The 14,770-nt window shown below is 39.9% G+C and overlaps 1 protein-coding gene across 1 annotated transcript; it reads right to left on the bottom strand.

Annotated features, from left to right (window-relative positions):
* Positions 1 to 3,584: 3,584 nt before the first annotated feature.
* Positions 3,585 to 13,281, bottom strand: AVPR1A (arginine vasopressin receptor 1A). Its single transcript, XM_059082215.2, has 2 exons — positions 10,820 to 13,281; positions 3,585 to 8,581 (listed from the first exon to the last, which is right to left on the bottom strand). The coding sequence occupies exons 1-2, from the start codon at positions 11,802 to 11,804 to the stop codon at positions 8,295 to 8,297; spliced, it is 1,272 nt and encodes a 423-aa protein (XP_058938198.1). The 5' UTR covers positions 11,805 to 13,281; the 3' UTR covers positions 3,585 to 8,294.
* Between the last annotated feature and the right edge of the window lie 1,489 nt (positions 13,282 to 14,770).

The following is a 14,770-nucleotide window of genomic DNA, read 5'->3' on the forward strand; positions in this document are numbered from 1 at the left end:
AGTAGTGTGTACATGTCAATCCCAATCTCCAAATTTATCCTTCCCTGCTTTCCCCCCTGGTAACCATAGGTTTGTTTTCTACATCTGTGACTCTATATGTGCTTTGAAAATAAGTTCATTTGTACCATTTTTTTAGATTCCACACATATAAGCGATATCATATGATATCTGCCTTTGTCTGACTTACTCAGTATGACAATCTCTAGGTCCATCCATGTTGCTGCAAATGACATTATTTTTTTCTTTTTTATGTCTGAGTAATATTCCATTGTGTATATGTCCCACATCTTTATCCATTCCTCTGTCGATGGACATTTATGTTGCTTCCATGTCTTGGCTATTGTAAATATAGTGCTGCAATGAACACTGGGGTGCATGTATCTTTTTGAATTATGATTTTCTCCGGATATATGCCCAGGAGTGGGATTGTTGGATCATATGGTAATTCTATATTCAGTGTCTTAAGGAACCTCCATAGTGTTCTCCATGATGGTTGTACCAATTTACATTCCAATCAACAGTGTAGGAGGGTTCCCTTTTCTCCACCCCACTCCAGCATTTATTGTTTGTAGATTTTTTTTTTTTTTTTTTTTTTTTTTTTTTTTTTTTTTTTTTTTCAGTACACGGGCCTCTCACCGCTGTGGCCTCTCCCGTCTCGGAGCACAGGCTCCGGACGCGCAGGCTCAGCGGCCATGGCTCACGGATCCAGCCGCTCCGCGGCATGTGGGATCTTCCCGGACCGGGGCACGAACCCATGTCCCCTGCATCGGCAGGCGGGCTCTCAACCACTGCGCCACCAGGGAAGCCCTGTTTGTAGATTTTTTGATGATGGGCATTCTGACGGTGTGAGGTGATACCTCATTGTAGTTTTTATTTGCATTTCACAAAGAGGTTATTTTAAAAGCTTAATGCAGTTTGAACTCTTTGATCTTGGAAAAAGACAGTATTCCTTTGGGTATGAAAATGGGTCTTTTGCTTGAGGAAACACCTTACAGACAATGCACTGTTTTGAAAGACAGAGTCTAAGTGAGAGGGCTTTAGGCAAATAAAAGGTAAATAATTCTACAAAATGAGGTGGAAGAAAGATTAATTACTGGCATTTGTAAAAACAAGGATTCGGGATCTTGGTAGAGAGAATAAACTTGAGCAATATGGCAGCCAGCAAGGTCCTAAAGGCAAGAATGATTAGCAACTAATCAACCTGAGAAGGGATGGCCATGGACCTTTAAAACACTTACCATGAATCACTGTCTCATCTGAGGCATAATCTAAACCTCTATGTGATACTCCATCCTTTAGGGGAACCCCATCACACAGGGAAGCCAAGTGCTCAGAGAGTTGTTGGAGGGTGTCAGGGCGAATGAGTGAAGAAAAAAATAGTCATGAGAAGTAAACTAATGAGCTGTGGATTGAGAGTTCAAAAGAAGGAGGAGTTCATAATACTCAGGATTCCTCTTCGATCTACGGAAAGGCACAGACTTTGCACAATGCATGAGATGAGGCTAAAACTATTTTATCTGGATATTAAAGGAGAGAGAGAGCACAGAAAGCTCAAGGTTTAAGGAATCCATCTAGGCTGTAGATACTTATGAAAGACAAGTTAATGAGAGTGGTTGTGGTCAAAACATGGATGACTTGGTGAACCATGGAAGCTGGGATTTGGGAAGGGGGATAAACGTACACTTTACTTAAGTTCTGCTGAATTCCTCTGAGTTGTGCCTAGGGATGAGTGTCCACTACTGTGGTGGTGACAGAGCCTTTCTAATAAGATTGAGTTTGAATCTATAAGTTCATTTTTCTCAATCAAGATGATATTAGTTAGGCTCTCCAGATTTATTTAAGTGATTTTTCCCAAGATCATTCAAGTATTGATGGTGGAAAAACTTGGGGTTTTTGATTCCCTGGTAAAGTCCTTTAAAAAAAAAATTTTTTTTTTACTGTACAATGCTCTTATATTGATAATTAAAGCTTCTCACTTTTGTTAAACACTCACAATGTCTAACATGTGTAACATATGATTACCATATATATATTTTATATTTAGAATATCTATATTAAGTATATTAGTCACGCAGCTACTATAGACAACATCTACTATATGAAGATGCACAGGTGAAGAAGACATACCTTTTACTTAAAAGATAAACACGATGTGATTGTCATGGAGAAGATAGGCCAATAAACCAACATTGCAAATCATTTGCTGTGTGTCATAGTGAAGGTATTTAGAGGGCATTTGGAAAGCAGAAGGGAAGAAACATTTAACTCTAGAGATTCAGAAGGGATACATATAGAGAATGAGTGAATGAATGAATTTTAAACTAGTGCATTTCTTTATGAGTCTCGTCTCGTATACAATGAAACTATTATTTCAGTTCTACCTGATTCGTAGGACCTTGTGAAAATATGCTTTGGTAGAATCCTGTTTATTCTATAACGTTTATAAGTCTTTTAAAATAACAGTGAGTTTTAAAATAACAGTGTTTTAAAATAGAGACTTCAAATTCCCTTTCTTCCATTCTGGGCATTCACTGCTTCTAGAATTTAAGCCAAACTCAAAATAAGCCTTTTAGTTTATGCTATTAGAGTTTAACTTGTAAAAGAAAAATAATGTTACAACATAAGTTGAAAGTTAATATGATCTGAATTTATTAGCCCACAGGGTAAAGAATTATGATTTGAAAGACTATTAAATGGGCCCAGAAGTCAGTCTCACCAAGTTCTAGAAACAAGTAAACAGATGACATTTTTAGAGGATGACACACAAGACCTCAGCTAACCCAATGATTTTGATTTTCTTAATATATAACAAAATTAATTTGCTTTTGTGACTATAATTTATTGAAAAGGCAGTTATGGAGTTTCACCTGTTCTCGCTATAGTCAAAGAGTATAAACATGAACACATTTGTGCTCATATATGAACCTATCAGTAGTTACCAGCTGTAGAGCAAGTCTATGTTTTTTTCAAAATCAGCATAACTAACTTGAAATACATATTTTTATTAAATGAGATTGTAAGAGAATTATTTCAGACAAATTTGATTTTTTTCCTTTTTTTGATCAGACATTTTTACAATTGAACTATAGTTGATTTATAATATTTTATTAGTTCCAGGTGTACAGCACAATGATTCAGTATTTTTAAAGATTATACTCTATTAAGAGTTATTACAAGATAATGGCTATAATTCCCTGTGCTCTACAATATCCTCGTTGCTTATGTATTTTATACATAGTAGTTTCTACCTGTTAATCCTCTACCCCTAATTTTTCCCTCCCCCCCTTCTCTCTCCCCTTTGGTAACCTCAAGTTTGTTTTCGATATCTGTGAGTCTATTTCTATTCTGCTATATACATTCATTTGTATTATTTCTTAGATACTGCATTTAAGTGATATCATACGGTATTTGTCTTTCTCTGACTTATTTCACTAAGCATAATACTCTCTAGGTCCATTCATGTTGCTGCAAATGTCAGAACTTCATTCTTTTTATGACTGAATAATATTTCATTGTATATATATATATATATATATACCACATCTTCTTTATCCATTTGTCAAATTTGATATTTATTTTTATTTATAGAATCAAGCTAATACACAATAAAACTGAGTAATAAATCCACCAGTTATTTCAATATAATCCCACACTTTGTGCTTTGTGACAACCTAGAGGGGTGGGATAGGGAGGGTGGGAGAGAGGGTGATGCAAGAGGGAAGAGATATGGAAACATATGTATATGTATAACTGATTCACTTTGTTGTAAACAAAAAACTAACACACTATTGTAAAACAGTTATACTCCAATAAAGATGTTAAAAAATATATAATCCCACAAGCTATTTTTTTCTGTAAAGGACCAAATATTAGATACAATCACAAAATATTTCAATATTCATCAAAACCAGAACCACACAATTGTCCCAAGAAAACACACTGAAATTCTTCTCTACAGCATACTAAGCTAGGAGATACCGAACATTTGAAAAAGCAGTTCAAAAAATGGAATACTAAATACACAACATCAATTCTTAATAAGTTCGCTATAATAATGAGCTAAAGCATCATAGAATATGTTAAGTCAGAAATCCTGTGATATAAATACAACTACTTTCAAGTGTAAATGTGGAAATGCTAATTATTTTATATTAATGCTAATTGTTAATTATTCTGATATTACTATCAGTCTTATTCTCAGATTTCCCTTTCTGAATTTGCTAATTTGACCCTGGAACACAAAAATATTTAATTCACTCTATAACACTTTGTTTTTATTTAACATAAAAATTAATGTAAAAAGATGCAATATATATCCACTATATATATCTATAATAAAAAATGGCATTTAATTTTCACCTATAATATATATTTTTGATGCTGACATACTATAGGTCACATGTACATTTTTTTGCATCATAATTTAATGTACCTAAAAACTGAGTTAGAACAATATTTTTAAAATGCCTGTGTATGCACTGGAATTTATGTGATTCAACTCATTTAAGGCTCTCTTGGGGCCTTAAAGGAAATAACTCTTCCTGTGAATAGTTCTTAAATTTTTGCTCACATTTAGAGGTCAAATTATAATTAAGAAACATTCTCTAATATTTATTCTCCATGTGCTACTCATGATGTCAAGTGTTGCCAATGACACTGAGTGGGACTAAAACCACAGGGAGGGAAAGGGCAGGGATACAGTGGCTGCTTCTACAGCTCCGGGACTAGCATCCCAGGTAGCCCTGCCCTGAGCTTAGTCTAAATAAAGAAGTTGCCTCCAGTATGAAAATCTATAAGGGCCCAATTTACATTGGGTTTAAAGGAACCAAATCTCTGATATTTGAGGTAAGGATGAGGCTTAATTTCTCTCTAGATGGCGTCTAATTATGGTAGGGTCAAACTCTGAAGCTATAATTTAAAGCTCTGAGTGTCCAATTATGTTACAAAAAGCTAGGTTTTAGAGTCTGAAAAACATAAAAATTTACCTAATTGGGTTACTTTACTTGTGAATAACAGAATGAAAGTTGTTTCTTAATCATCAGTGGCTGTCCATTCTAGGAACTATAATAAGTTTGGAAGGGTACTGCATGTTATGAAGACTACTTGATTTTTTTTCTCTTTAAAAACCACACCCAGGATTTCCCTCGTGGTCCAGTGGTTAGAACACTGTGCTTCCACTGCAGGGAGCACAGGTTCCATCCCTGGTGGGGGAACTAAGATCCTTCATGCCATGCATGTGGCCAAAAAAATAAAATAAAATAAAAATAAAAAAATACCTCCCTGTCTTAAGAAAAACAAAAACAAAAACCTTTTCCTCAATCATGGCATAAGACTTCTGTGCTGATGGTCGAAGTTCTGTGTGTAGGACAAATATTTAATTAACCAAAGAATTTCAGTAATTTCCTTCACAGTTATTTTTACACTTTAAAAATACATGTCCCAAAATTAACCCATTAAGCACTTAGTATGTACTTAAAAATGGTTTTTTCATCATCAGTTAATGTTTATCAAATGTCCAATAGAAATATCACCAGTTTCTCCTTATTGGTGGGTTATCAATTGCATTTCCCATACCCACATAGATACATTAATATTGTATACTTGCAGGATCTTCCCACAGGTAACTGCCAAATAAAATAAGGTGATGCAACACATTTATCCTTGACTGCAAACCTTCATTTGTTAAGATATCCCAGGTCTTCTCTTTGGTCAAGAAAGAGAAATCATCCCTTCCCAGCATACTCTTCTTCCTTACCACCTACAATTTCCTTTCTTCTGAAATAGATGGTCAGGACTCTTCCAATTTGGAACATTGTTTTGGGAGATCTAAATGCCATTCCTGGGTGTATAACATTAGGAAAGTTTAGCAGCTAGGTAAGTTAAGCTTCTCAGCCTAAACCGCAAAGAATAAGACCATGTACTTGCCTAGTGCAGAAGTAGCAGCCAGATCTTCTGGTGTCTCCCCAGCCCCTTTTCTACTATCTCATGTCCTGATGCATTTAAAAGGAGAAAACATGGCTGGGTAGTTCATTTGCACCTTATTTGAGAGATGTCCCTGGAAATAAGATTCAAATCGAATTTTTTAACTTGGAGATAACATGTCAACATTTTGAAACAATCTATACAAGAACTATGAGGTTATTATTTTGGAATTGCATTTAGAAAAATGCGGGCTCATATTTGTTCTAACCCCAAAGGCTTTAGTTCTGAGTTGTCAAAAGGGCTGACAACATTACAGAGGGCAGGGATACTGAGATGCTGCTATGACTCAAATAATGAAGAATTGATGAATTTAATTGATGGCTCATATTGGACAATGCCCTTTAAGAGACATATTTCTTATTTTTAAAAAAGCAGAATTCTAAAACCTAAAGGCTTAATCTCTAAACATTGGGAAACTTTTTTTTTTAGGCACAGGGAGAAAAAGGCCTGAGAATTTGGAAAGGCAAGAGAATGAAGAGGAGTGAGGTTAATGCTTCCAGGTTCTCGTGGTGCCATTTAGTGCTCAGTTTCTTATCGACAAAGTTTTAAAAAGACCAATAATACTATTAAAATAGCTATTACTTCTTCTAAGGGATGCAAAGTATTTATGATGTATCCTCAAATCATTGCAAGGTCTCTAAGAAGGAAAAGGAGCCAGGCAGAATAGCTCAAAAAACCCCACTGAGTTCTATTAATGAAAAATGCAGTAACAACAGCCAAGTAGTGTTGTAATTTACCTCTGTTTAGAAATGAAAGAAATTGATGCTCTTGGCTGGCTTCAGTTTACCTGCAGTCAAAGGAAAGCAAATTCTCTCTTTAAATAGGAAAGCTTTGGTTAGGCAGAAGTTAGACTTAACAGTGGCCGTTGGTGATGCTTTCCGATTAATCAGCAGAGCTATATTTAAATTTTAGGATTTTGTGTGCCAGACATGAAACCAACACATTCTGGTTAATGAAAAGCAAACAGGAAAAAACTGTGCAGTTTTGAAGACTTCCACCCGGGCAAAAGACTGTAATAAAAGCAAGAGCTAACACTCATACAGCACTTGACAGTTTAGGAAAATCTTTTCACACATTTGATTTCATTCCGTCCTTACAAGGACCCTGTGAGGTAAGTGTTATCAATGCCATTGTACAGCCTAGGAAATGGAGGCTTTATGTCTTTTTAAGCCATTTGCCTAAAGTCATGCACTTAATAACGAAGGAAGCCAGACCAGATGCAGAGCAGTTTTCTTTCTATTTCCCTGCCCTCTTCCTGCCCAGCCCTGCTTCTCCTCCACTGTGAGACTGTTTGACGGGTGGGTGATCAGAAGGAAAGACCAAGTTATTTTTAATTAAACATGAGGGAACATTCAGTATCCTGAGTCATTCTTTAGGAGACTCATATCTATGAATCTGGATTCCTCAGACATGAAGTAATGATGGTGTTAATATCCAGTATAGCACAGGATACCATGTAACACTGGCCAAAACATGTTTACAATTTTCTAGAGAAAGCCTACATAATACCTTGGGCAATCTACCTTTTCTCCTCTTCTAATAAAATTGCATATTTGTTGTACAAATCTGACCTTAAAGCAACTTTGTGGTGGGAAGAAAAAGATATTATCGGCCAGTTGACAACATTTTCTCTAACCTTCAGCATCTTGGTAATCATGCTTCTCACAATCAATAAAACATGAGGAACCAAAAGAGGGAACTGCCAATTTTAAAGTTACTGTTTTGAAATGGAGGTGATTATAGCTTCTAACAGAACTTTCCTCTTTCCACTCTGCAACAGGCACCCCCTACTCAATATGCCTCAAGCTCTCATGCCTCTCCAAGGCACCATCCCACTCCAGGCCACGGTTTGAGACTGCATTTTCTGATACATAAATTGATTTTACTGGACGGAAACATAATTTCTCTGAAGTCTCTTCTAATTCCTTTCAAACCCTAAGGCTGATGATGAGCTTACTTTGTCCAGAAATAATGCTCCTACATTATATGACTTCTAAACCAACCAAACCTTATTTATGTCAGAAATAAAAAGAAAAGAAACCCACAGCAAAATATAAAGCCAGGTAGTTATGATTTTTCCTTTAGAAATATGACATGTTATTTCTGGGTTACGTCTGCAGATTTTAGTAGCCTGTTTTTATTAACATTCCATATAAAACAATTCATAGCTTTTGCTTGTAGCAATGTGAAAATGCAACTAGAAGCACAGTCTTGTACTCAACAGATCGATTTATCTTATATTTGTTCTAATAATTTCTAGCTGGATTCAGTCAGTGGGCTGGAAAGTCCGTTACAGGAGTCAGGCTGCATGCTCAGGATGAAACAGTAATGAATTGGGTGGACTTGGAAGATTTAGCTGAGTCCTTCCACGTGCCGGTCCTGTATGTGGGGCTTCGGTTCTTAGTGAAGGAAGTCTGTTTTCGGCTCGTACTGTCAGAATCTTCTTTGTTGAATGTTTGCTTCATGTTTTGGCAGCATGGGAAGCTTTGGATACAATCTTGCAGGAGATGGCCACTAAAAAACATGTATATCCAGGGATTGCAGCAACTATTCAAGGAAGCCAGTAATGCAGTGATGGTGGTGGCCGGGTTTTCCGACTCTGTATGGAAAACATAAGGGGAGAGCATTTAACTAGTCAAATGCAAGTGACAGCACTGGATAAACTCATTTTTCTGTTGGTTCATGAAAGCTGGAAAATGTTATGGGTCAATATAGGAAATAAAGTATTTTGTTTATCAGTCAGGGAAATGGTTGTTGAATGGAAATTGCTTGGTTGTAAAATATTTTCATAAGAAAGATGCCTTGAAATTAATTCAGGGATTTTAAACCACTATTAAAATGTTTAAGTAGAATGAGTGGGACTTTCAAGGGGTTAAGAATATTAAATAACTTAATAAAGTTTTGAATCCTTTGTGTTAGCACTAGCGTGTGCTAATGAACACAGCACTTAGAGAATGGCTTCCATTTCAGTGAAATTTCTAGAGGCTATAGCCACATATACCAAATTATATCCATCCTGATAACTCAGGCAAAATATGACATTATGGACCATGTTTAGTTGTTTTAAATTTTTCAATATTAAACATATTCTTGTAATAAGAAATCTATACTGAAGGGGATAGTTGAAATAGGTCCCTGAAAGATGCAATATTTAGTTATTTTCTTTGGTTAATTAGAAGCTTTGTTTGATTTTAAAAGAAAATCATCTTTGATTGTGGCTTGAACAATTAAATTATATTATGAAGAAGAGATAAATTAAGAAATTCCAACAGTCCTTTGAACTATTTTTTGTGTATTTGCACTGGTAAACTACATAATATAACCTTTCACCATAGAACTATTGCACAGAGAATATACCTTTTCTAAAGATAAGAATAATAGGCAAGCACTGATTTTCCCTTATTAATTATGAACTTGGGTCTTCTCACTCTTGTTGTGCCAGAATAAATTACAGGTTAGTTAATCAAACTTTGTGCTAAGATGCTACTCTTAAAGGTGATCAGGATCCGTGACTAAGACCGTATTCAAAAAGAATGGAAATCATCGACATACTTGTGCACAAGTGAAGAATTTTTTAGTAATTGTGTCTGAATCCTGATAAAGCAACAAATAGGCTGAATTTTTTTATTTGATTGGCAATACCTAAGAGGCTGCCAAGATCAAACAAGACAGGAAATATAGCATTATGTTGTATTTTTCATCATCAGTGCTATTATAGCACTTTTATTTGTTTGAATTAAATTCACTCTCAAGTGTTTAATTTGTACACACAACTTTCAAAGTATATCACAAATAACAAAAGGAGACACTTCTTCCCAGATACCTATTTCCCAATTACAGATGTTGTCAGTAACATTTCTGTAATATATTTGATGTGAAAAAAATTTCTTTTCCTTATCAGACAAAATTTTTTTCAAGATACAATATTAAATAATGCTTTTGGGGGTAAGTTCTTGTGAAGCTGGTTTTCCTAGTTTGTGAAGGAATCAAATGAGCTAGTAGGTGCAGAGGACATTCTCAGAAAACTACAAGAGTTGTGTGGAGAGATATACAACTGTGTGTTCAAGTTAGTGCTGAAAGACTAATGAATCAGTCTAACAAATTTAGAGTTTATCAATAATCCTGCTTTGAAACACTGGGGAGAAAAAAGTGTTAAAGTAATTGGAGGAAAAAGTCAAAACATTATGATAAGAAATGGAACACTAGCTAAATGCCAAATTAAAATTATTGACTTAAGAATCTTTCTTCACCACATTTAATCTTCATACCCCCAGGACCTAGCATAAAATCTGGTACATAATATACATAATTATATTTATTAACTGGGTGAGGAATAAATAAAACTATTTTCAAATTAAAAATATGTCCGTTTTACCCTTACTTTGGGGCATTTCTACAAAAATTTTACATTGCAATACTTTTCACAAACTAGCAAAAAGCAGTTGTGACAGTATACATATTTCTCTGAATCCAGCAGACTTGAAAGCAGGGTATTAACACAGCGGTTAGTGCTTTGGCAAAAAAATCATTATTCTATTCTGTAATTGCGCGGCTGACTCTAGGGCACAGTTTTCTGGATTTGTGGTTTTAGGAGCTCGTTACAAATGCAGATTCATGGGCCCCATTCCAGATCTACTGAATCGAAACGTCTGGGGTGGGGACCCCACGACTTTGGCTTTTAACCGTTCCGCTCAAGATGTGATTCTCATGCACGAAGTTTAAAAATTATTGCCCTAGAGGATATTATGAAAAGAAACTCTCTCCCTTCCCCCTCCCGCCCCCTCCAAGCACACAGACCCCATCTGTGCACCTTACTCCATCGTCCCGCGACACCTACCGACCCAGGGGAAATTCTTATCCCAGACAGACCACATCTGGATGATGAAGAAGGGAGCCCAGCAAACGATGTAAGCCGTCACGATCACGAAGGTCATCTTTACCGTGCGGATCTTGGCGCGGGAAATTGTCTTCACGCTGCTGACACACGGCGCGAGCAGGAGCCCCTGGTGGAAGGCACTACCTGCGCCCTCCGCGCTGGCGCCCTTGCCCTGGCGCACCGCAGTCTTTCCGCGGACGTTGCGCCAGATTTGGTAGCAGATGAAGCCGTAGCAGGTGCTCAGGCTGACCACGGGCGCCACGAAGATGCTGCCGGTCATCCAGGTCACGTAGGCGGGGAGACCCCAGGGCTGGATGAAGTTGGCCCAGCAGTCGTAGGCCTTGGTGACGTTGCTCACTTCGACCACGGAGAAGACGAAGTACTGTGGAGTGCTCAGCACGAAGCTCAGCACCCAGGCGGCGGCGATCATGAGGCGCGAGCGGCGCGCAGGCTGCTGCAGCGTCTTCAGCGGGTGGCACACGGCGATGTAGCGGTCGGCGGTCATGACCACCAGCATGTAAGCCGATGCGAACATGGCGAACACCTGCAGGTGCTTCACCACGCGGCAGAGCCCGTCGGGTCCGCGGAAACGGTAGGTGATGTCCCAGCACAGCTGAGGCAGCACCTGGAAGAGAGCGACGGCCAGGTCGGCCAGGCTAAGGTGGCGGATGAAGAGGTGCATGCGGGACGTCTTGTGAGGCGTGCGGTGCAGCGCCAGCAGCACACTGCTGTTACCCAGCACGGCCACCACGAAAATCACGGCCAGCACGGCGATCTCCAGCTTGGCCAGCTCCTCATTGCGCTCGTCCGCCAGCGGGCTGTCGCCTTTCCCGAGCGCCTCCTCTTCCCCGCTGGTGTTGGCACCGCTGGCGGCCAGAGGCCACCATGGGCTGGAGTTGCCCGCGGGCCCCGCGCCGGGGCTCCCGGAGAAACTCATGCTGTCCATACAGAGCCTCCTCAGCCTCGGCGGAGGCCCTCTCCCTTCCCGCCTGCTCGCGTGGTGCGCTCCCTCTTTGCAGCGCTCACCGCGAGCCAGGATCTGCTCGCTCTCTTGCGGATATCTCCCGGAGCAGCGTGTCCCACCAGCGAGCTCGGCCACTCTCGGTCGAATTGCCCGCCCCTTCGCCAGCGCTGCCCTGTCTCAACTCGGGCGAAGCTGGGGAGGTGCGTTCCGCTTCTCTGAAAGCACTGGGCTCCAAACTCAAATTATTGATGTGGAGTTTGTTTTCCCAGATCGCGCTCCCTCTCGCCCCAGTGGTTGGAGACTGCTCGGTGCCTACACTCGCTGCCTCCCTTCCCTCTCCCCTGGGGGTTTTCTTCCCCCCCCCCTCCCTACGTCGGTGATATGTCCTTTTTGCATCGCTGCTGCAGGGGTGGGGCTGGGAACTCGCGGATTACTTGGCGTAATAGGGGGTTGACCGTGGCGCTTTCCCTCTCTTCTTTTCTAAAAAAAAACCTTGGAGATCTGGACATGTCATGCCTTTTCAGGGTTTACCATCATTTCCTCTAGCCTCCCTCAGGGGTCACCTTAACCCCCGCGTTTGACTTCAACAGAGGCTGTCAACATGATACGCAGAAATCCCGAGTCCACAGCCCGCGCGGGTGCTCTTGATGCTGAACTTGGCGCGTGTGCCCACCTGCTTCAGTTTGGGTGTCTCCCTCCGCAGCGAGTCCGCCCATCCCGGGGAAGCCAGTCTAATTTTATTCTCAGGGCAACTTGGCTATGGGAATTTCGTCTCACACCAACCCCGCTCCTCTCCACCCTCCTCTGTAGGGTAACAACTGGGTGACTTAAAGGGCGCTCTCTTCCCGGTAACTTTGATGCCTGCTGTTTGTTACCCTGCCCGCAGAAGCGGGCAGGGTAACAGGACGAGCTGGCAGTCCCAGCGGCTGCCTGTACAGTGCACTTATCTACAGCGGGGGAAAAGGAACGTCTCCTGGTTTTCCAGTTTCCCCCGGGCCTGGGAGCGTGTTGGGGGGTGGGTGGGACTTAAGGAGTTTTCTCTAAACTTGATTCCTGGGGTTTTCTCCGGGAAAAGCCTGATTCCCACAGCTGGGATGGGCGGGATTTGGGCCACTGTAGTCCGTGGGGACTTCGTCTGGTTACTACTGAATCGTGGGGACATCTCCTCGGGCGGACGAAGAGCCGCTGCTGCAGAGCGGCTGTCCAGGACACCGGAGCGAAAAGCCGCCAGGTTCCTTGTGCTGGTGGGTGAGAAAGAGGCAACCTCCAGGCAGAAAAGAGACTCGCTGAAGCAGAGAGAAAAGACCACCTACCTATTAATTAGTTACTCTGGACAGCTGGAGCCCAGCTGAGGGGCACGAGACGGGCAGGATTACTAACGCTCTCCCTTAGCTCTGCCTTTATACTTTGGTGAAGATACGCTTGGAAGGACGGCAAGGGGGAGCTGTTTTCAGGCTATTTCACGAAAGAAGAAAAAAGGAAAAAGTAAACACTTTATAAGGTTATCTACTCTGTAGATACACGAACATGACTTTTTGGTCAGAACATTTGTATATTGTGGCCATGGTATAAATTTGATTGTCTGAGAAGAATATCTATGAAATGTAGGCAAAGAAACCAAAAGATTTTCTGAGATGCAGTTCTTAGCGATAATTCCACTTTGCTTCCCAGTTCATGCACGCTGAGTCCCAAGGCTGTCACACTAAGAGTGCTGGACTCGACCCTGGGAGTCCTTCATTGTGACTGCATGAGCCTCGGTTATACATCTTTAATGTGGGAATGAAAGTACCCGCCTTACCTACTTTTGAGGTTACTTTGAGGATCAAGTAAGACAATGTTCTGTTTGGGGAAATGCTCTCAAAACTACAAGGTGTGTGGTGTTGTCTCACTTTCTACAAGATATCTAGGAGGCAAAAGATTTGAAAAGTTCAGAGATGTCAATAAGTAAAACATTTCCAGACCACCTGTCTGGAAAAATCCTTCAAGCAATTAGGTAATAGTCACTGACTCAGAGAGGTGACCTTCTTTTTAGTCACAAATTACATTATTAGTGTTGCATATGAAAAATAATGTTGTCTGACCCTAGTGTCCCGGAGTATTGCAAAAGTGGTCCATTGGCCAAGACCTGGCAATTTTATTGCCCTTGGCCCTACACCTTTGAGCTTTGAGGTTTCCTGAAGGGAAGGAATCTACAGTACAGGGTTACCAAAGTTCCTTTGCGTGTTCTTATTCCAGACAGATGGTGTGGTAGCCTCTCAGAAAATCATTCATCTGTGTCAGGCCCTCTGATATAATAATAAAACTATATCCAAGTTATAAAAATAACTTGTTAGGTTACATTGGTGTGCACAGTTGGAAGATATTCTTCTTCAGTGAACAATAGTACTAATTACCTGTGTGTATATATATATATATATATATATATATATATATATATATATATGAAAAAATGTTCAAGGCAGATTCCACAACCCAGTCCCTCTTTTAAACTACGGAGTTTTAAAAATGTGTTTGTCTTGGTTTTACTGGTTCTCTATTCAAAGGAAACCAGGACCACTGAAATACTGACTCACTATTCATGTATCTGCTATGAAAATTACTCAGTGGAGGGTAAAGGAATTGTGGTCCTAAAATGTGGAAAGAACATAGTATTTTCTGTGGCATCTTGTGCTTTGTCTTAGAGAAATTTGTATTTGCTCTGTACTTCTTGTATTAAGACTTACTACTTTCCCCATCTTATTCTCAGTGGATTTCAGTTAACATATTTTGGGGGTGAAATGATGAAAAGAAAAAAATGGAAGTTGTGCATACTTGTCCTGGAGTTACCTTTCTCTGTCAGTCTTCCTTCTTCCAGTTTGCAATTCCATACATTTAAGAATTATTTCAATTAATGAAAACAGGCACCCCTTCCCCTCACTACAATAGCTGTGTGACTTTATTTTAATCTT

Source organism: Kogia breviceps, chromosome 12 (genome assembly GCF_026419965.1).
Source record: "Kogia breviceps isolate mKogBre1 chromosome 12, mKogBre1 haplotype 1, whole genome shotgun sequence".
NCBI lineage: Eukaryota > Metazoa > Chordata > Mammalia > Artiodactyla > Physeteridae > Kogia > Kogia breviceps.